Source organism: Martes martes, assembly GCF_963455335.1.
Source record: "Martes martes genome assembly, chromosome: 14".
Taxonomy (NCBI): domain Eukaryota; kingdom Metazoa; phylum Chordata; class Mammalia; order Carnivora; family Mustelidae; genus Martes; species Martes martes.
Genome location: NC_137902.1, coordinates 53,305,576 through 53,332,722, shown reverse-complemented (window position 1 = coordinate 53,332,722; position 27,147 = coordinate 53,305,576). Strand labels below are relative to the sequence as shown.

General features: G+C 40.8%; 1 protein-coding gene across 1 annotated transcript; it reads left to right on the top strand.

Moving 5' to 3' along the window:
* The first annotated feature begins 378 nt into the window (after positions 1-378).
* Positions 379-27,045, top strand: OIT3 (oncoprotein induced transcript 3). Its single transcript, XM_080822555.1, has 9 exons — positions 379-502; positions 4,545-4,919; positions 5,702-5,809; positions 10,136-10,258; positions 15,372-15,494; positions 17,205-17,365; positions 18,995-19,410; positions 24,180-24,279; positions 26,087-27,045. Exons 1-9 carry the CDS (start codon positions 442-444, stop codon positions 26,258-26,260), a joined length of 1,641 nt encoding a protein of 546 aa, XP_080678681.1. The 5' UTR covers positions 379-441; the 3' UTR covers positions 26,261-27,045.
* The last annotated feature ends 102 nt before the right edge of the window (positions 27,046-27,147 follow it).

Here is a 27,147-nt window from a genome sequence, read left to right as displayed (position 1 = left end):
TCTCATTCCGAAAGCAATGGTAGGACTGCAACATCATGAAATTAATTCCTAGAAGTCACAAAACAAGATTTTGACAAGAGGGGATGTCCTTCATTTAGAGTTTCCTTCTGGATAAGATACTGGGGGCCTTGTTGCAGGGAATTCTTGAGAGAAAACAAAAGGAGGATGAGGGATTGTGATGGGCTCCCCCTCCTCTAAAGAAAAATATCAATAACCCTGTTGACAGCGTAAAACAGTGTTTCTATCTGGGGTCAGGGCCAGAGCAAGGGATACCGTATCCCACTCATCCTCTTCCTCTGATAAAGCCCCAGCCAGTACTGTAAAGTCTTTTTTCAGAAGAGCCTAGCGGCCTTTTTTTAAAAAGTGCTTGAAAAAGAAAGGGACAAAGGACAACTGGAATTAAGAGGATTTCCAATCTGTTCTGGTGGCTGGTCCAGAAGGATGCTTCAGTCCCTGCTTCTCACCTGCCTCTTCATCACAATGATACCTGCATCACCAGTGGGTGAGTCTTGTGTTGAGTACTTGTCACAACACACTTTTTGTTGTAGGGCTTTGCTATTATGTCCAGATTAAGAGTATCTTAAATTCCAGTATCTTAAATACTGGTTTTAGAATAGTGTCAGAAAACCTATGATAACCTACCATGGATGTATTTTCAAAGAATTTCTATTTCATGTTCCAGTTAGCCTCTTGCCTGGACATCTGGAATTCCCGTGGATCTACCGTCCCCAACAGCTTTCCACTAGATAAATATTTCTCGGAGTCCATGTAAAAAGAATTCTAACCTCTTTATGTAATAGGCACTTTTGTAATTCCAACTTTAAGAGCAAAAATATAACCTTTAGAGTTGAGGATAGAGGTTTTTGGTTTTTTTTTTCTTTAATGAATACAAGGTGCCGAACGAAAGCTCTATCCCTGTGAAAGACACAGAACTTCTCAATCTGGACATCTGAAAAATATGACTATTGCATAGACTGAGGGAATCTTAAACTCTTTCCCTTCTCAGCCTTGGCACAAAAGTTGCCAAGAAGGCAAAACAAAGTTTCAATTCCAGTTACTAACACATTTCTCCTTTTTCCAATAGAATTTAAATTCTAATTGGGAGGGAGAGTGAGAGGAGGTTGATTTGGACAGAGCCATCCTTCTCGGCCCTTCTGTGTAGTTCTGTTTAGTTGACCCTGATTTATTTCTTCACGATAATTCAGATCTTGTGCTAGCACCTTCAAGGGTACACATTAAAAATAGGTTTGAGACCCTAAGGAGATGTGGAAATTAAGGTAATATGGTATCCTGGAATAAAGACAAAGCAAAAACTAAGGAAATCTGTACTATGGATTTGAGTTGATAATAATACATCACTACTGGATCATTAATTGTGTAAAAGATACCACACCAACGAATGATGTTTAATAATAGGGGAAATGGCACCGAGTATATGGAAACTCTGTACTGTTTTCTCAAGTATGCACTAAATCTAAAGCTGACATTAAAAAAAAATCTATTAGAAAGAGTTTTGAACTAAGTTTAATCACCCTGTATCTGCTGCCAATAATTAGCCAAGACTTGTCTAAGCAAAAGTCGCCCCCACCACCTCAGAATTACCACTTCCCTGTCTTTCCTTTCTTTATTACTTACTCTCCCTTTAGTACCTCCTGTTCCCATCACAGATCTCCCATCCCAGATCTTTTTTATGTTATCTAATTTTTGCAGCCCTTCTAGGACGTTTGACTCAATGCCAGAAGTGAGATAAAGGGAAAGCTTTGGGGGATGGGGAGCAGGGAGCGGGGTCTTCCCCGGAAGGAGAGGGAAGTGAGAGAAAAGGAGGGGAAGGAAAGGAGAGGAGGAGGAGGGGGCAGGAAGCAAAGGGGGAGCGTAGGGAGAAGGGAGGGAGAAGGAAGGAAGAACGCGGGGAGCTTCCGGACCCAGGACCCAGCCCAGGGGCACCGTCCCCTGCACCTGGACTGCTGGGAGCGAAAGGGCAGGGACGCTGCCTGAGGTCTGCTCTCCGCACTTGGCCGCGGCGAGGGGCTGGCCCTGGGGACACGCAGGCGTCTGCGCTTCCGGGGTGGGGGAACTCGGGAGGGGCCGCCAGGCAGGACTGGTAAAGACTGAGGAACTTTCTGGCCGGCCTGGCCCGGACTCAACTTTGAAAGGAACCCCCGGGGCGTCTTTTTGAAGGTCTCCCATTTAAGGAGTGTGTACTAAGGCAACTAAGAATGCACTGTGCAAAATACCGAATTCCAGGCTCCCAGGAGAGACTGAAAACAAGAATACCGGTGGCCAGATTATTAAAGGATTGACGGGTGGAGAGGAATGGGTTATTTAATGTCAGGAAATATTGCTTGGGTGGGTGGGGCACCTAGGTAGCTCAGTTGTTAAGAGTCTGCCTTGCGCTCAGGTCCTGGAATAGAGCCCCACATAGGGTTCTCTGCTCCTCAGGGAGTCCGCTTCTCCCTCTCCCTCTGCCTGCTACTCTGCCTACTTGTGCTCCCTCTGTCTCTCTGTCAAAAAAATTAATAAAAAGAAAGAAAGAGAGAGAGAGGGAAAGAAAGAAAGAAAGAAAGAAAGAAAGAAAGAAAGAAAGAAAGAAAGAAAGAAAGAAAGAAAAATGTTGCGTGGGGAAGTTAAAAAATGTGTTTATTTTATAGAAGCTAGTCGGTAAATTTTCCCCATTTGGGCCATATGTCCCCTTCAACGAGAGGAAGTGAACTTTTAACAAATAACACAAGAGATGACAGTTAAATTTAAGGAAAAACTTTATAAATCATGAAATAGTTATTGAGGGCGGTTTAGGAATTTCTGCAAAAGCCATTAAAAGTTGAGTACCTAACCATTTCTTATAAAATTAGAGCCAAGGAGATCAACCAGCTATTTCTATGAATTTATAATCACCTGTGAAATTGCCCTGGAAATCTTGCTTCTTAAGAGAACCACAGCTGGGAGAGCAGATGAGGGAATTTTTCCAGTTTGAGAGGGGAAAGTCTGTATGAGGACATTCCCTGCCCTCAAGTGACATCGAATATGGTCCAGGGCACAGCTGGGATATCTCAGGGACATTTTAAAAGAGGGAGTGGCCCCTGCCATGTGCAACTCCGCAAACGTGTTATTTCCAGAAAATGCAACAGCCTACTTATTTCCTGTCCCATACTATCGTATTCTCTTTGAGGTCATTAGCACTAGGCTACACCCTCCTCTGTATATGACTGAATTTAGAGAGTGAGCTGGAGTTTGAAATGGGGACTGGGAAAATCCAAAATGTTTTCTAGACAAGTTAAATTTTATGATCATGGCCCATCATATTTAATTATTGTGCAGTATTTGCTAAAACTGAATTTTCTGCCTACAAAATGTATCGGCCTTAATGTGAATTCTCTTCCTACAATGTTAAGTAAGTCAGCCTCCTGTGCATTACAAAGGGTGGTACTCTCTGGCTGGTGTTCCTTTCTAGAATTTCTTTGTTTTATAGACTCTTCCTAAGGACAATTTCCCTACATAAATTCAATGCTTCCCTGAAATTGAGAGAAACAACGAGAATATTGGGGTTACTGGTATCTGTAGTCATTAAAGTATTTTTGATGAGATATTTGTCCATGCGATTTATGCACTAAAAATGCAAGCTTGAGATATTTCGCTCTATTATACATAGTGGTGCCATGCTGATTGTTTATACACAAAGTTCATATTTTCAATGAGTTGATGGCATATATACCAACATTCACTTTGAGAATATCTTTGGTAATAATATGTCAGTATGCTGTGTATTTCAATATAGTGGGCATGTGCCAGAGGTATTTTCCTTTTCAGTGGAATGATGTACCTTATTAACAAAACACATTTTCCAACAGGGCAAACTTTCATCCACAATCTTGCTTACAAAGGACTATCCAAATAGTTTCTGAAAATTTCCAAAAATGAAGAGCTTACAACACTGTGATAGTCCTCTCCATTACTCCCTACCTGAACTAAAAGTTTCCCAGCAGTCTGTTCTTGCTCTTGTATCAGAATACCTAGAGTTGTGAGAACTGATGCATACTCTTCAGTCTTTTTTTTCTCCCAACTATAGTTCTCAACTTCTTCTCCAGTTGGTAATTTTTTTGACTCCCTTAAAAGTCTGGTCACTTTTCTCTGGATACCAGGTTTGTCCATACTTTCATATAATATGGCCTCCAGTTGAACATAATATTCAGAATATTTTCTGACCACTACAGAGTTCAGCAAGACTATAATCCTAACCTCCCTTGGTCTGAACAACTATCCTCTAGCAAATGATTACTCTGGATAAAAAGTTTGGTCCCAAAGTAACACTAAACCTTAAACAGATTCAGAATAATTTTGTAAAAGGTATTTATAAAACATGTTTAAGTCAACGTGAGGAATCTTAAACAGCTACTGTGGGGGATTTTAGGTTATTTCTTTCTTAAAAAAAAAAAAAAGAAAGAAAGAAAGAAGAAAGCCAAAATATAAGATCAAGAAGCTGGACTCAGGCTATTGCCATTGTAATTAGAAACTTCACAGGTGCCCCTGACGTGTCTTTTCATTCCCAGCCCTAGATCCTTGCTCTGCTTACATCAGTTTGAATGAGCCGTGGAGGAACACTGACCATCAGTTCGATGAGTCTCAAGGACCCCCTCTTTGTGACAACCATGTGGATGGGGAGTGGTACCGCTTCACGGGCATGGCAGGGGATGCCATGCCCACCTTTTGCATACCAGAAAATCACTGTGGAACCCATGCCCCCGTCTGGCTCAATGGCAGCCACCCTCTAGAAGGTGATGGCATCGTGCAACGCCAGGCCTGTGCCAGCTTCAACGGGAACTGCTGTCTCTGGAACACCACGGTGGAGGTCAAGGCTTGCCTGGGAGGCTACTATGTGTACCGTCTGACCAAGCCCAGTGTCTGCTTTCATGTCTACTGTGGTCGTGAGTACCTTCTCTGTGCTCTTTTTCCTCCCCTGTAAGGCATCAGACGGCATCAGGAAAATACCATATGAAATCCAGTTATGGTACTATCTCAGAGTCTGGATAACATTGACTTAGGGCCACAGGTAACTTCAGATTGTGATTTCTGTGATCTGTTCTTGGGTTTCCAAAAATGTCTTAAAGAAACCGAAAGGGAGAGGAGCTGTGACTCTGATCAGTTCTTTTTTATTTTATCTTTGTCCCATTCAAACAAAACATTAGAAAATGAAGTGTTGATTTGGGTTACCTACATAGTGGATTTCCAACCATTTTGAGTATGGAATACTCCTTTTTAAGATCTATATCAGACATTCACAAGGTAGCATTGTGCTTAGTATCCATTGATTTCTTTAAATGATATGTAATGGGAAAAAGCTACTTGAGGTCGGGAATATTTTTAAAATGAATTTTTGTATTAGTCCCATCAAAATCTATATGCATTTTAAAAAAAGAGCACATAGAAGAGTAGGGCATAACACTTCTTTATTCTACAGCTTTGTGAGGTTTTAGATTTGCAGAGATTCTCTGCCCATGGATCTGAATTTGGGAACCATTGTTCTGAATGACAGATGTCCCTGGGCAGTATCTCTTTCCATTGGGTCACATAAACCCTGAACAATGAGAACTCTCTCAGTGTTGTCCGTGAACTCATACCTCATGATTGAACTCATGAGGCTTTCTCATGAATGAGAGTGTCCCCTGGTCCTTGCCTCTCATGCAAGATCAACTTCATCCTTCCACAGATTTTTATGACATCTGCGATGAGGACTGCCATGGCACCTGCGTGGACACCAGCGAGTGCACGTGCTCTCCAGGGACAGTGCTAGGCCCCGACAGGCAGACATGCTTCGGTAAGAAACTAATCTTGAAATAGAAATGGGCCTTTCCGATCAAAAGGACACATCAAACCCTTCCAGACACAAAGCTCTGTTGTTTTTCTAGTTTGTGACTCTAAACACTTAGAATGGTATTTGCCTTTTTTAGTTCATGAATGAGGCCTCAAACCAAATTTATATGTGTGTGGAGACAGATTGAGTTGCACTGTGCAGTACAGCAGCCCCTAGCCCTGTGTGGCTTGGAGCTCTTGAAATGTAGCTAGTATGACTGAAAAAAACTCAGTTTTAATTTTACCTAATTTTAATTTAAAAACTGATACTTGGCTCAGTCATTGGAAAACTGAAAATGTTTGGGACAACTTGAGTAACCAACTGTAAATTTTATGACTCTAAATACCAATCAAGTTTTTCCAATGAAAATTTAGCATCCAAACTGAGATGTGCTCTAGGTATAAAACACATATTCAATTCATTCAAAAAAAGGAATGGAAAATGTCTCAATAATTTTAATGTTGATTTTATATCAAGATAAAATATTTTAGACATGTTGAGTTAAATAAAATGTATTATTAGAATTTTTCATACAGCTACTAGAAATTTTTAAGTTATTTATGTGGCTTGCTTTGTATTTCTGTTGGATGACTTTAGTCTAGAATAATCTAAGGACAAACTCCTACAGCTTCACTACCATAATTTCGGTTTCTCTGAGTAGCAAGAAAGGAGAGTCAGATTATTTTCTAGGAAATCTAGAGTTGTTTACTTGTACACATGTGTTGTTGTCTGTAGCTGGAAGAAAAGAGAGTTGAGAAACCCAAGATTGAAGATCATATCTTTTCCCATTATGAAGCTTTTTGTATGCAGACTCAAATAGATTTAAAAGTCATCCACAGAAAAGGGGAGGATTGGCCCATACCTGCTTCCTCAAGAAGAATAGTAACTGGTCAGAATGGAATGGGGTCTAGGTTGAAAAATAGATAAAAAGATTCTTATTTTAGAAAAATTTTTTTTCTTCAGCCTCCTGAATGAACCCACTGACCATTCTATGAGCATGTTTATGCCTCCCCATACCAGCTGTTAGGGCTCTTACGTGATGGACTTTGTGTGATTTAATACTAAAAGGTTTGGGATGTAGGAGAGGATGGGTCCTTTAATCTTCCCTCCCTCCCTCCCTCAGTCTCTGTCTCTGTCTCTGTCTGTGTGTCTCTCTCTCTCTCTCTCTCACACACACACACACACACACAGTGTGCTTGGAAAATATTTGATGTCATTTTAAGACAGGCTTTGTTTCATTACTTAGCTTTTGTGGGTTTTGTTTGTTTGTTTATTTGTTTTTTAATTTATTTATTTGAGAAAGAGAGAAAGCATGTGCATGCAAATGGGGGAGGCAGAGAGAGAGAGAATCTCAAGCAGACTCCACACTGAGTGTGGAGCCTGACATGGGACTTGATCCCACAACCCATGAGATCATGACCTGAGCCAAAATCAAGAGATGCTTAACCAACTGAGCTACCTGGTACCCCTCAGCTTTTGTTTCAATATAACTTTTGACTAGGTAAGATAGTTAGAGAGCAAGGTAGAGAGGCAGAGGGAGAAGCAGGCTCCCCGCTGAGCAAGAAGCCCAATGTGGGATGCAATCCTAGGACCCTGGGATCATGACCTGAGCCGAAGGCAGAGATTTAACTGAGCCTCAGGTAATCTCTTATATTATTTTCTTATGTATGCTCTCAGGGTTTCTTTAGGCAAATAAAAAAAATACAAATATATATGTCTATTTACCGCCCTTTTTAAGCCAAAATCTGCATATCATACACACCTCTTGCATAACAATTTATCTAGGACATCATTGCCTAGCAGTGCATAGGGGAAAACCCCCAGTTCCTACCTGAGGTCTGCCTGTCAGTTTCAGGGACATCATGAATTCCCTGAAATTAAAGGCAAAATTTTGTATTAATGTGTATATGCCAGTTTTCCTTTATTTTTTTTAAATGTAAGATACTTTTAATTCTTCATTTTAAATTATGTAATTTTTTTCAGCCAGAGTGAAGAGTAAAGGAAAATAATACAATAGCATTATTGGCCAGGATGCTATAATAATATAACTCATGTACCCAGATTTAACCATAGTCCATTTTTTTCTTCCTTTTTCTTTTTAATGAAATTTTACAAATACAAGTAAAGCCATCTCACTCCATCTCCTTTTTCATCTTCCTGTTCCACCCTCCAGGGCTAATCACTGTTTTGAAGTTAGTATGTATTCTGGTCCCTGTTTTTAGGCTTTTATTCTTTGTGTATGTACCCGTAAGAATATATAGCATTATTTTTGTTCTTAAAATTGACATTAAAATGATATTGCATGTGTGAGATTTTCTCTAGAGCAAACCCATAAAACTGGAATGTATCTAAGTTGTAAATGACAACAAACTCCCAAATAACAATGGCCTAAATCAGTGCAAGTGTATCGCTCTCTCACATTAAAAAAAAAAAAAAATCAGTCTCAAGGTAAACTGTGCAGGCTTGGGACAGGATGTGGCCACATTCAGGAGAGCTGCTAGCGTCTCTGTCACCATCCACCTTCCAGGTGGTAGTGGCTCCAACTTAAAATACCAATCACGTAATTCCAATGAAAATTTAGCATCCAAATTGAGATGTGCCCTAGGTATAAAGTACATACTCCAATCATTCAAAAAAGGAGAAGGGAGAAGCAGACTCCCCACTGAGCAGGGAGCCTGATGCAGGACTCTATCCCAGGATCCTGGGATCATGACCTGAGTGGAAGGCAGACACTCAACCCACTGAGCCACACAGACATCCCTATAGTTTCCATTTCTACAAGTGCTATGTTTATTTGGTTTCAATTCTGCCTTGTCTTTTTGCTCACTTCTTTTATCTTGGTTACTATCCTTCCTTCTATCTGCTTAGTAATTTTTAAAATCCTTGTATTATATGGACTTTTCTGGATTACTCTGTTATTTCCAGTTGAAAGCCACCCTTTTGTTATCTTGCCAAGTCATTCTCATAGTGGATCAGTTCCTCCCGTGTAGTGTTTCGTGGCAAACCACCTTCTGTCGTAATTGTGTTTCTGTGGAACCACACTGACCGCCTGATTTGTGGAGGTTTGACTACAGAGTGGTTTTTCAAATGCTTCTGTCAGGTATCACTGAAGCTTCGTTGGTCCAAGCCAAATTTTATACCAATTTCTCAGCCGCAAGTTCATGTTTCAACCATGGCAAGGCCTGACTTGGGGTTCCTGTTGTTTATAAAGGATTTTCTCTCTCCTGGAGCCTCAGAGCAGGCTTGCTTACTGTGTCTGTGGGCCTTGGGGCAAAGTTCTTCTAATCCCCCCTTCAGTGCAAGGATATCTTTTCTGAGGTCATGGAGGTAAGCAGGCTTTCTGTTGTAGCTCACCTCCTCTCCTGGGCCCAAGGCCATGCCTTCTATCACCCCATGGGTGTTTAAATCCCAGTACCCCAACCCCAAGCCATGATACATTTAGTTCCCAAGCTTCCTTTTCTTTGTAGAAGGAAGGGGATCGACAATTGTTCCCAGCTATGCCTTTTTTAATTGCAAGAGTCCATATCCTTCATCATATTCTTAAAAAGATTAGCAATCATTGCTTAAATATAGTATGGAAATAGTCCAATATTTAAAATAGACTTCAGGGGCACCTGGGTGGCTCAGTGGGTTAAGCCTCTGTGTTCGGCTCAGGTCGTGGTCTCAGGGTCCTGGGATTGAGCCCTACATCAGGCTCTCTGCTCAGTGGGGAGCCTGCTTCCCCCTCTCTCTCTGCCTGCCTCTCTGCCTACTTGTGATCTCTCTCTGTGTCAAACAAATAAATAAAATCTTTTAAAATTTTTAAAAAATAAAATAGACTTCAAGGGCTATTGTCATGTTATAAGAGAAGACTTTCACACAAAATTTTTATCAGCTATTTACTTCTGTGATATAAGTTCCTTTGATGTATTTAAAACACAGTTTAATTTACAAGTCTATCTTTATTTAGCAAATTTTCAGGAACTCACTAGAGAAAGTGATATTCACCTATACCAAAAAATAGGTGAATCCAGGTAACAACAAAAAATACCCCAAAACTTCATTTTGCCTGTTTTGGTCTTAGAAGGGAATTAATTGGCAAATGGCTAAGTGCCTGCTGCTCTAGCTGGGGCAAATGGACAAATAACTTGGTTGAAGAGACCAGGTTGATGGAAGTGGTTATAAGGATTATAGCAAAGGAGTCAATGAATCAACAGGCTCTGAGAGATGTGAAGATTCTGCTAAGGGGCTTGGGGAAAGATTGAGTTGCTCAGCAAACAGGACATAAGTGGTGTGATTTCTCTCCCACAGATGAAAATGAATGTGAGCAAAACAATGGTGGCTGCAGTGAGATCTGTGTAAACCTGAAGAATTCATACCGCTGTGAGTGTGGCGTTGGCCGTGTGCTAAGAAGTGATGGCAAGACATGTGAAGGTGAGAATGGCCAAGAAGGGATTCAAATCAAGAGCCCAGACTAAACCATTGGCTTATTCTTTGATTGATGTTCATGAAACTGTCCAACATTAGGAGAGAGTCAAGGTTGGGCTGTGTAAAGAAATGACAAAAAGGGGTTCACTGTCATTGAGGACGGTCATGTTGCAGGCAGAATTCAGTGTTGATTTTATCTTCGATATTTGAAAGGAGGGAGTTCTTGCATTTTGCAAGAGGCAGAGAGCCATTTTTTCTTTTTTTTTTTTTTTTTAAAGTAAACTCTACCCTCAACGTGCTACTCAAACTTACAACCCTGAGATCAACAGTCACAGGCTCTCTACAGACTGAGCCATCCAGGTTCCCACATTTTAATTTGGGAAATAAAAATAGGGTATTATGTGTTTCTCAAATTTTAATGTGCCCATAAATTGTATGGGATCTTTTTAAAATGCAGATGCTGATTCAGTAGGTCTGGGCTCAGGCAAAGATAGTGCATTTCTACATAACTTCTAGGTGACATCTCTGCCACAGATCCAAGGAACAAACCTGCAGCAGCAAGATAATAGAGGTGGTAGCATAACAAATGGTTTATAGCAGTGGTTCTCGAACATTCCTGCTAAGAAGAATCACCCAGATGCTTTCACACCTGGCTGTTCCCAGGCCTCTCTCCTAGAAACTTCGTTCAGTGGGGAGGGCCTTACAGTTTGTGTTTTTGCCAAGTTCCATTAGGTGAGTCTTAACATCTTGGTGGTTGGGGAAACTGGTTCATAAAAAGCTATGCTTTGCATTTATTGGAGATTGATATACTGTGAGGGAGATAGTAACATCCTTTTTTTTTTTTTTTAAGATTTCATTTATTTTATTTTTTCAAGATTTTATTTATTTATTTGACAGAGAGATCACAAGTAGGCAGAGAGGTAGGCAGAGAGAGAGAGAAGCAGGCTCCCCACTGAGCGGAGAGCCCAATGCGGGTCTCGATCCCAGGACTCTGGGATCATGACCTGAGCCGAACGCAGAGGATTTAACCCACTGAGCCACCCAGGCACCCCAAGATTTCATTTATTTTAGAGAGAGAGAGAGAGAGCATGAGCAGGGGGAAGGAGCAGAGGGGAGGAAGAGGGAAGGGAAAAGAATCTCAAGCAGACTCTACACTGAGCGTGGAGCCCCACACAGGGCTCGATCCTACAACCCTGAGATGAAGACCTGAGCTAAAACCAAGAGTCAGGTGCTCAATCGACAACAGGAAGGCTATGTATATTCTACACGATTAAGTAATAAAAAAGAATTTGTAATGTAAGTCGAATAGTTGAAATTGTATACTGTGACGACGATAGGAAATTTAGATAATGTCCCTTCTGTAAGGCACATTTGCCCTTGAAATTATCACAACTAAAATGTTACCATTTCTACTTAAATAAGTCTGAATCTCATGATGTTAGGAGTTGAGGGAACAAAAGAAAAAAAAAAACCACCTCTTTGAAGATTATATAAAGAGATAAATGACTTAATTATCATTTACAGAGGACATATGATTTGTCCCTGAGGCTAATTGAGTTAGTGGTATAATACTGTTTATAAGAGTTCATTTTATTCTAGTTATATTCAACATAATAAAATACTACCCCAAAAGGAAAAATTATGGCTAGTTCCCATAATTTATTCCATGCAACAAAGTTTGCATTATTCACTGAAGGACCATTAGCCAGAATATTAAACTACTGTCCCTTATAACAAGACTAAATGCACTTTAAATTTTATTGAATAAGGATAATGTCTTGAATCTTCCTTAAATCTTAATTATTTTATGTAATAATCTTTTCATATGTGAATATTAATGAAATGTTCCATGAGGAACATTTGTAATTATTCATGAGCATTTTATTGGAAGTATTACTGTTAATCCTCATATAATTTTAAAACCTAATAATCCCAATCAAAAAGTATTTTAAAAGAAGATAAAATTTGTTCATGAGCTGTACTTTAACCCTAAGATTCATATTTGAAACTCTTAGGGTTTTTTTTTTTTTTTAAGATTTATTTATTTATTTTAGAGAGAACACACGGTGAGGAGGGTGTGGGTCAGAGGGAAAGGGAATCTCAAGCAGACTCCCCGCTAAGTGAGGAGCACAATGCAGGGGTCTGTCTCGCAAAGTTGAAATCACAACCTGAGCCAAAATCAAGAGTCAGACACTTGACCAACTGAGCCACCCATGTGCCCCTGAAACCTTTAAGTTTTATTGATAGTTCAAACATATTTGTTTTCGTTGGTTAGTCTGTAAAATTAGACTTTTTTTTAAATAAAAAACTCTTTTTACTTTTAAGTAATTTTTATTGTTTTGTTTTATTATGAAAATTATGTTCCTAGAAGAAAATATGGAAGGATAAATGAAAGATAACTAAAATGACCCACAATTCCTCTTGGCAAATCTATCCAAATATTTTGGAATAGCCTCATAAGAGACTTATATCTTTTAAGCTAACTCAGAATTTCAACTTATTTTGTGCTTTGCAGTTTTAGACCTGGAAATATCCGGAGTGAACATTTACTCCAAACCCTTCCTTTTACAAATATTGAAATTGAGACCCCGGGAAATTAAATGATAATTTTTACTGATTGACTTTTAAGATTTATTTATTTGAGAGAAAGAGGGAGAGAGCACATGCATGAGCAGGGGGAGAGATAGAGGGAGAAGGAGAGAGAGAATCCCAAGCAGACTCCCCACTAAGTGTGGAGCCCTACGTGGGGCTTGATCTTACAACCCTGAGATCACAACTCAAGCCAAAACCAAGAGTCAGGGGCGCCTGGGTGGCTCAGTGGGTTAAAGCCTCTGCCTTCGGCTCAGGTCATGATCCCAGGGTCCTGGGATCGAGCCCCGCATCGGGCTCTCCGCTCCACGGGGAGCCTGCTTCCTCCTCTCTCTCTCTGCCTGCCTCTCTGCCTACTTGTGATCTCTCTCTCTCTCTCTGTCAAATAAAATAAAATCTTTAAAAAAAAAAAAAAAAAAAAAAAAAAAAAAAAACCAAGAGTCAGACGCTCAACAGACTGAGCCACCCAGGACCCCAGGAAGATCACTTTTAGGAAAAAAAAAAAAGTCCCATTAATGTTGATCTTAATGTTTTATAGTATATTTTTACACTGTCTTCTACATTGTTATACATCATGTTCAGCTGTTTCAAAAACCCCTACTTTTTTCATTTTTATCATTTTTAAGTATCATTTTTTTATCATTTTTAAGTATCATTTTTTATCATTTTAAGTACTTTTATCATTTTTATCATTTTTAAGTATCTTTTATCATTTTTTTATCATTTTTAAGTATCCAGGTTTATAAACTTTTATCATTTTTAAGTATCCAGGTTTATAAACAGGTAATAGCCTAATCTGTCTTAAGTTTTGCAAGGATTAATTCACTGTAAATTTACACTCTCTTTATGTTTCACAAAAATTTATTCATCCCGGGGCGCCTGGGTGGCTCAGTGGGTTAAAGCCTCTGCCTTCAGCTCAGGTCATGATCCCAGGGTCCTGGGATCGAGCCCCGCATTGGGCTCTCTGCTCAGCAGGGAGCCTGCTTCCTCCTCTCTCTCTGCCTGCCTCTCTGCCTACTTGTGATCTCTCTCTGTCAAATTAATAAATAAAATCTTTTTTAAAAAATTAAAAAAAAATTTATTCATCCCCAGTTAATTTACTGATGTTCCAAAGAAATATGTATTTTTTACTATTATTGAACTGAGAATTCTGACTATAACTGGATATCAGTTTATATCTTTCCTTGACCATCTGAGATGATTTGAGAGCATTTTTAAAATTTATCTTACCCCTAGAACAAGGGCAGCACGTTTTTCTGTGTAGGCCAAAAAGTAGATATTTTAATCTTTGTGGATCATATGGAATCTGTTGAAACTACTCAAGTCTGCCCTGTAGTGAGAAAACCCTCATAGATAATAGATGAATGAATGGGTGTGGCCATGTACGGGGAAAACTTACAAGGTTGTACAATGGGCCAGAATTTAATAAAAGATAATGTCTAGAGCCCACAAAAGTCATTAATTTTTCTCTACTAACTATAGAATCATGTGGTAGTTCCTTTAGTTTTCAGTTGAATCCTTTTTTCTTGTCCATCTGGTTGAGTCTGCTTTTTGAAAATACAAAACTTTTTACCTTTTTTTTTTTTTTTTTGGTGGGGCTTGAACCCATGACCCTGAGATCCAGGCTAAAGCTGAGACCAAGAGTTGAATGCTTAACTGAGTGAGCCACTCAAGTGCTCCCCCAAAATGCAAAACTTTTCAAAAGGCAACTTTTAAAAGTGTACTCAAAAGAGGTATGTCACAAAGAGCTTAGTGGAGTGGACCAAGTGTGTTGTCCAGGCTTCATTTTTATAGTGTGCTGTCAGCCTGAGACACATATCCCAGTTCCACTATTACTAGAGATTTGAGGGGAGGGTCTGGTGATCCAACCAATTGACAATAACTAACTGATCCACCTACCTAGTCTAGTTACATTTAAATTGTCAGTCCCCTTTACATCAGTAATATTCTATAAAATTTGAAAATGGGTGCCATAAATATGACAGCAATTAAGAAGTGACTTGTGGGTCTTCCTCCCCCAAACTATAATACCACCCTGAGAAAAACAGACAAATCCAGACTGAAGGACGTTCTACAAAATGACCAGCTGAAGAGGTTAGAGCTTGTGCATGTTGTAAGATTGCTCTTCGTAGCAATCACATTTTTTTTCCATTTTATTTTATTTTATTTTATTTTTTCAGTGTTCCAATATTCATTGTTTATGCACCACACCCAGTGCTCCATGCAATACGTGCCCTCCATAATATCCACCACCAGGCTTACCCAACCCCCTACCCCTCTCCCCTCCAAAACCCTCAGTTTGTTTCTCAGAGTCCACAGTCTCTCATGGTTCATCTCCCCCTCCGATTCCCCCCAACTCACTTAAACAGTTTTTCGTGGGCTTCCCTACATGACTCAGTGACTGAATTAGGCTCCAGGGATACTGTGGTGAGCCAAGTGTATTCCCTGATGCCAAGTGCCAGCCCAAGAACTAGAATCCTTGGGGAAGAGGCCTGCAAGGTCATGTCCTTTTCTTTTGGTTTTATTGCAGACGTTGAAGGATGTCACAGTAACAACGGTGGCTGCAGCCACCTTTGCCTCGTGTCTGAGAAGGGCTACCAGTGTGAATGTCCCCGGGGTTTGGTGCTGTCTGAGGATAACCATACATGCCAAGGTAGTACATGGATGGGCTCAACCTCTGCTCCTCACCCCCCGCCCCGCCCCAAACCTCCCTGCCTTCCTCACTCAAGTAGGCCAAGATTCTCGTCTGTTAGAACACCAGCTCCTTCGGCAGCGGGTACCCCTGCATCTTTACTCCGGGATCATTCAAAAGAGAAGCTCTCTAAGAACATATTGCCAAAAAGTTAATTTTCCTTTGTTTTTTAAGAACTTGTGGTTAAAAAAGCACAGAGCAGAAAATTGACCACCTAAGCCAATTTTAAATGTATAGTTCAGTAGTGTTACATATATTCGCATGGTTGTGCAACAGATTTCCAGAACTTTTTTGTCTTGCAAAACTGAAACTCTATATCCTTGAAACAACAATTCCCCATTCCTCCCTCCCCCTGTGCCCTGGCAACCACTATTCTATTTCTATTTCTATGAAGTCGATTACTTTAGACACCTCGTGTAAGTGGGGTCCTATGGTATATGTCTTTTTGTGATTGACTTATTTCACTTAGGATAATATCCACCAGGTTCATCCATGTTGTACCATATGACAGGATTTCCTTCCTTTGTAAGGCGGAATAATAGTCCATTGTATAGATATACCACATTTTGTCTAGCCGTTCATCCATTGATAGGCTCTTGAATTACTTCTATGGTTGAGATATTGTGGACAATGTGGCTATGAACAAGGGTGCACAGATATGTCCTTGAGATCCTACTTTCAGTTCTTTTTGATATATGCCCAGAAATGGGATTGCTGGGTCATACAGTTTCCTTTGCTTTTTACTTATGAATTTCCCCCCAATTTCTTTTATTAGTAGTATAATTAGTAGTTAATTTTAAAGTCTAAGACTCTGATGCAGTTCCTTTCTTTTCTAACAGATAATTGGGTAGTGAAACTAAGCTAAAAGCCTTAGAGAACTGATTTTTCTCCCTACAATTACAATACGAGCATCAATAATCTTCTGACAACCATTTTCTGGAAATCGAGTTATTTATGTTCAGAATCTTAACTCATCCATCTAGCAAATATTTAATGAGCACCTACCTTTGATTTCTTTATGCTGTGTCATTGTTATGATATATTCTCACATATTTTCTGACAGTAACCATAAATATTCCTTTTAGGGTATTTGTAGAGCCTGGAAAAGTGAACACAGGAACACTAAAGAAAAGCAATCCTTTTCATATTAAGTTAAAGTAGAATTTATAGTCAGCATTTATGGTTTACTGAACAATGCAAGGATAATTTGGAACTCTTCCCCAAGTACACTAACGTTGTTTTTATTACCTCTGTTTTATGAGACATAATTAATGGTAAAGTCAAAGCAGTACTGTTATGTAATTTAAGCATTTATCAAAGCAGTACTTTTTCTGTATTGACAATAAATTGTTTGTACTAAAAGTTATTCCGTTAGGTGTTTCAGTTCATAGAACTATGCTATCCGTACTTTGAAATAAATGTTGAATCAAAACTTGAGCAGTATTTCCTCATTTGGACATCAGTGTGTTTGAGGAGAATTATTTGACCACAGCCTGGGGAGTTAGGAGTCCTGGTTTCATTCACCAACTTGTTTTGAGTCTCTTAGATTTCCTTGAGGATGGAATAAAAACCCAGGTTGTGGGAGGGTAAAATTATTTCTCCAAGAAGTGTTCCTTATCATTCTCCCAATTCAGATTTCTCGGTTCTAACAGTGCCGCCTTTCTGCCACAGTCCCCGTGTTGTGCAAGTCGAATACCATTGAAGTAAGCATCCCCAGGGACCTGGTTGGCGGTCTGGAGCTCTTCCTGACCAACACCTCCTGCAGAGGAGTCTCCAATGGCACCCACGTCAACATCCTCTTCTCCCTCAAGACGTGTGGCACAGTGGTTGATGTAGGTTCTTACTGGAGGACACTTGGGGGATGACCAAAAGCCAGTTATTTGGGAGGTGTTGACAGAGGTATGCTGTGTGGCTTGTCATAGATGAAATATTTCCACATGACAGAATGCAGCTCAAAAACTCGTATGCCATTCATTTAACACATGTATTACTGAGCATCTGCTGTGGTCCTGGCCCTGTGAGCGCAGAGAGGTGAGAAGAATTCTGTTCTTTCTCTTCTTCGGTAGTCCTGTCTCTCTGATATGAGCAGACATTTCCCCGAGTGCATCAGCTCCAGCACCAGGAGGCTGGTTGCATCTCCTCTGACCAACTTTTTTACTTGAAGGAAACAAGTAAAGAATAGATGAGGGTTCATTTATGAGGTAACAGATGAGTTCAAGTGTTGAACGAGGTAGAGGAAAAAGGTTTGTACTTTCATCTAAGAATGTGCACTGGAGTCTGAGGGATGTGAAATAAGACGTTTCACTCTGGGGAACATACACAGTAGGCCTGAGATGACAACACACACACAATATAAACAAGAAACAGTGATAGAGACGACAGGTGCCGCTGCAGTCCAGAAAGGGACAAACACTGGAGCAGTCAAGACAAGTGGGCCTTGAACTGGGGCGGAAGCCTGTGTGTGGCTTATCCAGACAGAGAGGAAAAGAAAGGCCGTTTCAGATGGGAAACAAGTGAGCCAGTGTCAGAGATGGGAATATTTAAGGCTTATGCTGAGTGAATGGGCAGTGCAGACTGACTGGCAAGGAACGCGTATTGGAAAAGGAAACTGGAGAAGGAGGTGGGGAAAGACTGTGCTTCCAAGGATCTGCCTTGTGTGTGAGGGTGAGCTATTTGGGCTTTATCCCCCAGAGTGAGGTTGCTGGCGCTGTAGCGATAAGGTCAACAGTGTACCAGACGGATGGAAATAAAGGGGACCTGGATCCAGAAGGTCAGGGCCGCGGTTCTTGCAACCATTTAATTAAACAAATATTTATTTATTGAATCCGATGAATAGAAAATCAGGAATCTAATGAGGTGGGATATGGGGGTGCTATCCCAGGAGAAGGGGGTCCCACTTCAAGCAAATTGTGTTTGTTGTATCTGTGAATAATCGAGTGGAAATGCCCTGGGGTGGGTTGGAGTTGCTGGCCCTCAGGGGATCAGACAAGGCTGGAGATAAAGAACTGAAAGCTGTCTGCATAAATGAGGTAGCTGAAGGTCTGCCTGTGGATGAGTTCAGCACAAGGTCAGGCCGCAGCCTGATCAGCAGGTCTAGGATTCCAGAAAAAAAAACAATATACTGAAGCCATTCTTTCCTAAAATACCAGAGCTTTGAATGTGCTGATTCTGCATAGTTCAGGTTTAATGAGTAATACTCCAAAGGAATGTGTGGGTTGACCATGAAGTAGTATATAAAATTCTTAACAGTCAGAGCATCTTGCTAAAAAGAGGAGAAGAGATGTTTTAAAAAACCTTCGGGCTTTAGCAACCAAGTCTCTAATTGTTTTGATGTAAATAGAAGTGTGGAGAATGTTATAGTCAAGAATGGGATTGGGTGGGAGGGGGGATGGGATGGACTGGGGAGCTCTGGAGAAATAGACATACAGTCTTTTTCCTCTCCTGGCCCTGGCCTGGCTCAGGTGGTAAATGACAAGATTGTGGCAAGCAACCTTGTGACAGGTCTACCCAAGCAGACCCCAGGAAGCAGCGGGGACATCATCATCCGAACCAGCAAAGTGCTGATCCCGGTGACCTGTGAGTTTCCACGCCTGTACACCATTTCAGAAGGGTACGTTCCCCACCTTCGAAATACCCCCCTGGAAATCATGAGCCGCAGCCATGGAATCTTCCCATTCACTCTGGAGATCTTCAAGGACGATGAGTTTGAAGAGCCCTACCGGGAAGCTTTGCCCACCCTCAAGCTTCGAGACTCCCTCTACTTTGGCATTGAGCCTGTGGTGCACGTGAACGGCTTAGAAAGCCTGGTAGAGAGCTGCTTTGCCACCCCCACCTCCAAGATCGACGAGATCCTGAAGTACTACCTCATCCAGGATGGGTAATTATGCTGCTTACACGATTTATTATCCCCAGTTCACAGCCGATTTCTAAGTGCACAGCATACATGGTCATTTCCTAAAACAATAGGGCACTTTTGTGAGCTCTGAATTGGTTCAAAAACCGTTTATTGACATTGGAGGTAAAAACTGGTGAAGGAGCAGGAAGTTGAGACTCCAAGGGGTCTAGCACAGATGACTGACTAAATGCCGTTAACCCTGATGGAAGGCCATAAGAACAGATTTGAGGTGAAATATTGAATACGACAAGTCCAGATAATACTATTGAATTGTAAATGCCTTCAGGACACATGGGAAGAGAAGGTCAGCGGGCAGTTGGAAATGTGTATCAGACCCAGGAACAAGGTCAGGACTAGAGAGAGATAAAGGACCAAGAATCCTCCCTGTTTCTTTTGGAAACATAGGATTGACTAACCTGATCAGAGAGAGGGTAGAGCGTGAGTGTGAGTGTCGGGGCTGAGGGAAGGCAGATAATTGCAAGCGCATGAGGACGAGGAAGCAGTAAATGTCAACTCCTCTTTTAGGAAGCTCGGTAGTGAAGGAGAGACAAGAATTACTTAGAAGGTTTTAGGAGAAGAATGATCAAGCGAAATTTGGTTTTTGTTTGCTTGTTTTTTTGTTGTTGTTGTTGTTTTTTATTTATTTGACAGAGAGAGAAATCACAAGTAGGCAGAAGTAGGCAGAGAGGCAGGCAGAGAGGCAGGCAGAGAGAGAGAGAGGAGGAAGCAGGCTCCCCACTGAGCAGAGAGCCTGATGTGGGGCTCAATCCCAGGTCCCTGAGATCATGACCTGAGCCGAAGGCAGAGGCTTAACCTACTGAGCCACCCAGGTGCCCCTGTTTGCTTGTTTTATAGAAAAGAGATGTCCTTATTTCCTAAGGATCCCTGGCTTGAGAACTGTGTGTGTCTCATGAGCCTGTTGGAGGCCTAGCAGTTGTCACACCCATTGCTCACATTCCCAGGAAAATGACACGCACACCCCAAACTCATGGTAGAATCTTATCAGCTTCTTCTTTGTTCTCAGTGTCAGGTGGGACATAGCTCAGGTAGGGTCAGGACCCGCAGCTCAATGAAAGGGAAATGGAGTAACAAGAGCACCACCTGGGCCGTGCCCTTTGCTAATGGGCCTCATGGAATCTGAAATGTCCGCTTAGTTTTTGTCTACGGGCTCTCTCACCTCAGGCATCCTCCATCTGCTGCCGTCAGTCTCTTGCACAGGGATGTTCAGCTTTAAAGTACATGGGATCAACCAAGAGGCTTTTGTGGAAGAAGCAGTACCCCCAAACTTGTTCTCTCTGTTCTGCTCTGTCTTAATTCCAGCCCTTACCTTTCACCTGGATAGCAAAAAGAGCCCCATAACAGCCCCCTGAATCCCAATTCTCAAATCTCAGCTCCAAGAATCCCTGGGTAACCAGTCAAAAGAAAAACAAGTGTTAAAAATTAAGGGGGGGGGAAATATATATATATATATATATGTGTGTGTGTGTGTGTGTATATATACACACATATATATATATATAGTCAGATCCCTGCTGAAAACCTTTGATGACTCTTGATTTCCTTTCGTTGGTAAATTTAACTGTTTGCCAGCAGGAGTACTTGTAGCCTCCCTTAGCTTGTTTTCAGAACATGGAAAATGTGTCATTCTGAGCTGCTTTGCATGGCCAGTAACAGGTCTCATAGGTGTCTGTAGTTCTTTGGATTTCTTGCCATCTTAAAATAACCTCTACAAAGTTGTAAAATGAAAGGTAGAAGTATCATTTATGATTTTTTTTTCATTCGCATACCTAATGCTAAGGAGATTAAGGAATGATTTACTTTTAGTGGGAATTAGATGTGGGTTCCTTTTTTTTTTTTTAAGGTTTTATTTATTTATTTGACAAACAGAGATCACAAGTAGGCAGAGAGGCAGGCAAGGAGAGAGGAGGAAGCAGGCTCCCTGCTGAGCAGAGAGCCCTATGCGGGGCTCGATCCCAGGACTCTGAAATCATGACCTGAGCCAAAGGCAGAGGCTTTAACCCACTGAGCCACCCAGGCACCCCCTTTTTTTTTAATGGCTGTATTGGAGTACCATTCTCATACAATGAGTATACACATTGATATTGTACAGTTTGGTAAGTTCTGATGTACACATTGATTGAAGCCATCACTACAGTCAAGATAGGGAACATTTCTCTCATTCCAAGAGTCTTTTCCTACCCCTGTATTTACTTTTTGCAAAAATAAATGCATAATCATAACTCGCTTACTGACAAAACATGTAATCTACAATCTTAGTAAAGCTTGTAAAGTTTATTTATATATTTGTTATTCAGATGCTCAGTTAAGGACTATCTGATTTTTATTTTAGAAAGTTCTAAGAAGCTGTGCTTTTTAATTTTCTAGCCCTTAGCACATACGGAATAGCTTAAAAAAATATATATATATATATATATATGCTGCAGGAGAAATTAAAATGCTTAAAAGCCAGAGGCAAGAATTTAAAAACACAGCAGTAGAGGTCTATTTAGTAAACAGGCAAATGGTCCCATCTCTGGCACAATAATGGAGAGTACTGGAATGGTGTCTGTGAGACAATTCCTCCAGATAAAATCCGACTCTGAGCTTGGCTCACGGTGCCTCACACACAGACCTCTGCCCTCTCCAGCTTCTGCTCCCAGCAAAGGGAACTACAGGCAACTCCCAGACTCTATTATTCCCTACACCTTCCTCGCTGCACCTGCTGTTTCCTCTGCAGAAATCTTCTCCTTTTCTTCCTGCCTAACTCTCCCTGTTTCTTCAAGATTCAGCTGGATTTCTTTCCTCCATGAAGCCTTCCTTGATTCCTTCCGCCCTGAGCTAGAAATTTTCCTACCTTCTCTTTTCCCCTCTGTGCCTATCCTATAGTAAGGGTCATTAAATAGCTGTCAAATGAACTATTGAATGGACATTTATCATAATAATCATTTGAGGCAAGTCCAGAGCCCTATAATAAACATAATGCAGTAAGCTTACATTTATAAATTGTTTGATTATTCATTGTTCTCAGCTTGCATTTAAATTAGGTCATTTTCCCCTGATATTCAACACAGCTCATTCATGTCTCTCCAGTTTTAGTTGGCATATGCTCAGAGAATACAAAGCAACTTAGTACAAACCTCAGCAAAGTAGAATTAGAAAGGTAATCTTCAGAAAAAGAAACATTGAATTCCAAAGTGAAACATTGAACATCTTTTGAGTCATCAATTATTTTGGATTATCCTATACCATCCTTACTTTCTTTTAGCACGCGAACTTAGAGTTGATGAACTACATTGTCTAATCACAGCAAACACCAGGTCAAGAGCCAGAATTTGTCCTCGGTCCTATTCTGTAGTATATTACCCCGTAACAACTCTTCCTGCCTCATTTTCTCTCTTAAAGAAAAACAATGGTATTTTTAGGTAAAAATAATTGAAAATGGTGAGGCCCTTAGATGAAAAGTGCCATTTTGATATCATGTTACTATTTTTGCCCTAGATACAGACTGTAAAGTTCTTGACATCACAGACCATATTATTCATCTTTATAGCCTCTGCGGCTCCCAACAGAACACGTTGCACAGATTAGATATGTGATAGGTATTTGTTATAGAACATAATCAGAAGATGGTATATATTAACTTTACCTCAAGAAAATGAAAATGAGAACATAAATACAAGAAATAACTGAAACCACATAATATATTTAGATTCTCTTCAGGTCAGGGGAATATGGACTAGGGGTATCACAATGTCTTCTTTTTAAACAGTTTTATTGGGTATTTTGAACTGCACTGAAACAGTACTTAGCAATGAACTAGAAAGTGGTCTGTAAGCACGTGAAGCAAGGATCCAGTTTCATAGACTTTTCTTTCTGGTCCCCACATTTTTTTCCCCTGAACTGGTAAATAAGAACTAATAGGTATCCAGAAAAAGGAAATTACACCCAGAATTTAAAGTGCCTTCAAAATTCACAGTAGGAAAGACAATTCAAGTGTAATCCCTGTCCCCTCAGGAGAAAATGTTCATCAAATATTAAACCTTGGTCTCAAAATTGAGAATCAGTGAGACTTCTTTTCCCCAGCTAACCCTGAGGTGAACCCAGGACTTTCACTTTAAGCAGTAGACTGAGATGGAAACCCCAAGACCCTATCAAATTACAACTTTGCAATAAATTTGGGGAAAAAGGAAGTTTAGCAACTGGGGGGAGACTGAACCTTCCCAGTAGAACCAGTTACTCTCTCTGGAACTTAAATCTTTATGCAGCTCAGTGTTGCGCACATTGAGGCTTGCTCGCCTTTGAACCCCCTTTGGGGGTTAATGTGTATTAGGTGCCCAATAAATACTTTTGAAATCTCAAACCAATCATCAAATATGTGAATGCAGAATTCCTGTGATATATTACAAATGAAAATACAGCCTTCCAGAGATATCTTCATTTCAAAAGGTATCTTTGAAAGAAATGTGGTTGCTGTTGCTCCTGCTTCAATACCTTGACGTATCAAGAGGTCCTCCTGCCCAGTTCGTGGGTACAGAGAATGAGAAATGGGACAGACAGTGTTCATGAGCAGGGCTGAAGATGCCTTTGCAGGGAGGGAATTTCATTTTTCCTTCATTCTCCAAAAACTTGAGTGCAGCCCAGCCTCCTCCACCCAGTCAGCATTTCTTTGGACTAAACACATTGGACCAGATTGTTTTTTCCATCTCTGCTGAAGCCATCAAGTCTTACGTGTTCTCCTGTCCTGCTTTTAGTTGTGTTTCAGATGACTCCGTGAAGCAGTACACGGCCCGGGACCACCTAGCAAAGCACTTCCAGGTCCCGGTCTTCAAGTTTGTGGGCAAAGACCACAAGGTGAGCTGAACACCTTTATCTTGGAGCCCACACCGCACCCCCTCCCCCACCCCCAGGCCTTACCCTCATTTCTTGGCATGCCTGTTTGTTGACATTCTCTGTGAGCTCACAGTTGGGATCTGCATTACCTCTATGAAAAACACTGCAGAACTAGCTATCTAGAATGTCACAATTATCTGCCTTTCTTCCAATAAAATCACTGTGTTTGTTCAAAGAAAATAACTATATGATCATATTTTTTTTTAATTTTAAGTTCTATTTTATTTAAGTCATTTCTATGCCCAGCATGGGGCTCGAACCGACAACCCTGAGATCAAGACCTGAGCTGAGGTCAAGAGTCAGACGCCTAACAGACTGAGCCACCCAGGCGCCCCTATATGATCATAATTTTAAACTGTTGTGGGGGGGTATGGTTGAAAAGCCTGTGTGGTAGTCATATGGCAAAGTATATGGGCAGAAAATTCACAGAAAAGACAAATAGTGATTTGTTCAGTGAAAACAGTACTTAAAATGCCAATTAAAACAATTATAAGACATTATTTTATACATATTAAATTTATAAAAATTATAAATCACAATGCTTGCAAAGTTATAGGGAGAAGTATATAGTGGCATTATAAATGGGTACAGTTTCTGGAAAGTTGTCTGGTAATATGTAGTAATACCATAAAATCATCAGATTCTTTTATCTAAAAATTCTAATTCTGACAGTTTCTCAAAAACAAGCAAGCAAAAAAGGAAAAATGAGATTTGTTGGATGTTATAGAGAAGGGGAAAAAGTCCCCCAACAGGGCTACCACATATCTATTAGTGTAATATTAAGCAGTTTTTAAAATGAGAAATATAGAAAAAGGAGATATTGAAAGTCATATGTCATAACAATTTACATGCATATTGAGTATGCTGCATTTTTTTAAAAGATTTTATTTATTTATTTGACAGACAGAGATCACAAGTAGGCAGAGAGGCAGGCAGAAAGAGAGAGGAGGAAGCAGGCTCCCCACTGAGCAGAGAGCCTGATGTGGGGCTCGATCCCAGGACCCCGGGATCATGACCTGAGCTGAAGGCAGAGGCTTTAACCCACTGAGCCACCCAGGTGCCCCGAGTATGCTGCATTTTTGAAAAACACACATACACAGAGGTTATAAGAGGCAACAGAGAGAATGTTAAGGTGGAAACTTTGTGGGTTTTTTTTTTCAGTAGATTTGTTGAAACGTTTAAACAAAGGAAGTTTAAGAGACCAACTATCTTTTCCACACTGCATTTAAGTGAATTCATGTCCTTTCCTGTTATATCACTGTTCTATAACAACTGTTAACCATGATGGCTAATCCTGATCTCCCTCCCCAAGCAGGCAGCATGATTTGGGAGGTAACTTATAGGAAGAAGCTTGGACAAAGAACTTGTTTGTTTACACAGACGCATGCAGGCACCAATGTTTTTCCCAGACTTTGATGTGAAGAACAAAGATGTTAACGTTATTAGGTGTTCCCTTCTTGAAGGTCTCTCCTGTCCCTATACAAAGGCAGGAGTTATGCTTGGGGGGGGGGGAGTTAGATCACCCACATGACTCCATATGTTTGCCCACCTGACCAATGGTGTGAATCTGGGCAAGTTGTCTAACTTAAGTCTCAGTTTCCTCATCTGTAAAATGGGGATGACGACATCCACCTCAGAGGGCTGTTGTTTATATGAGATGAGATACTATATATGAAACATCTGGTATAGCGTCTGGCTTCCAGAAGGGGCCCTACAAGCCTCATCTGTTATCACTATTTTTGTTAATTATCATTTATGGTCTTTCCAGGAAGTGTTTCTGCACTGCCAGGTCCTTGTCTGTGGACGGCTGGATGAACATTCCCGCTGTGCCCAGGGCTGCCACCGGCGAGTGCGTCGTGAGGCAGTGGAAGGCGAGGATACGGCTGGTCCCCAGAGCCAGATGCTGACAGGTGGCCCGATCAGGATCGACTGGGAGGACTAGGACCGCCCCACACCCGACTCCTGGCTCTGGGTTGACCACCTCTTTAGAACTTCTCCCCACTGAGAACATCAGTCAATACCCTAGAACACGGCATTCTTTAAACCTCATACTGTGGGTTTAGACAGACTTCCAGAACTGACTCGTTCTGATTCGGGCCCCTGGGCTGGGAAAAGTCACTTCACTGCTGACTGACCTGACCCACATGGGGCTTCATCCTCCCGACGTTGAAAGTTGTGCTCTCCCTTCCAAAAGCAGGTCCATTTCCCACGTTTCCTCCCTACAATAAAACACCTAGTGTAGAATACAATAGGACCACTACAACCAAAAGTTGGGCATGATACTCCAAACTACAAACTTAAAATAATTTAAGTAGTTGCTTGAAATTATGACTTAAATACCCAATAACTCCTTAAATATGTAAATAATAATTATACCCTGAAATTTCGATTCAAGCACAGAATATTTACAGGGGATTAGGAAGTTGATCGATGTGTGTACTAAAAGTTACTATTTGATTTTCCTCTTGCATGATGTTTTCTTTTTTGAAGTTTTTATACTATCTTAAGTGAAATATTTTCAATTAATAAATTTATTAACATGCAGGGCACCTGGGTGACGCAGTGGGTTAAGCATCCGACTCTCAGTTTTAGCTCAGGTTCTGATCTCAGAGTCATGAGACTGAGCCCCATGTTGGGCCCCATTCAATGTGGAGTCTGCTTGAGATTCTCTCTCCCTCTGCCTTCCTCCCCCCTCCAAAATAAATAAATAAATCTTTAAAAAGTTTATTAACATGAGGTGCCTGGGTGGCTCAGTTGCTAAGCATCTGTCTTTCGCTTGGGTCATGATCCCAGGGCCCTGGGTTTGGGCCCCGCTTCGGGCTCCCTGCT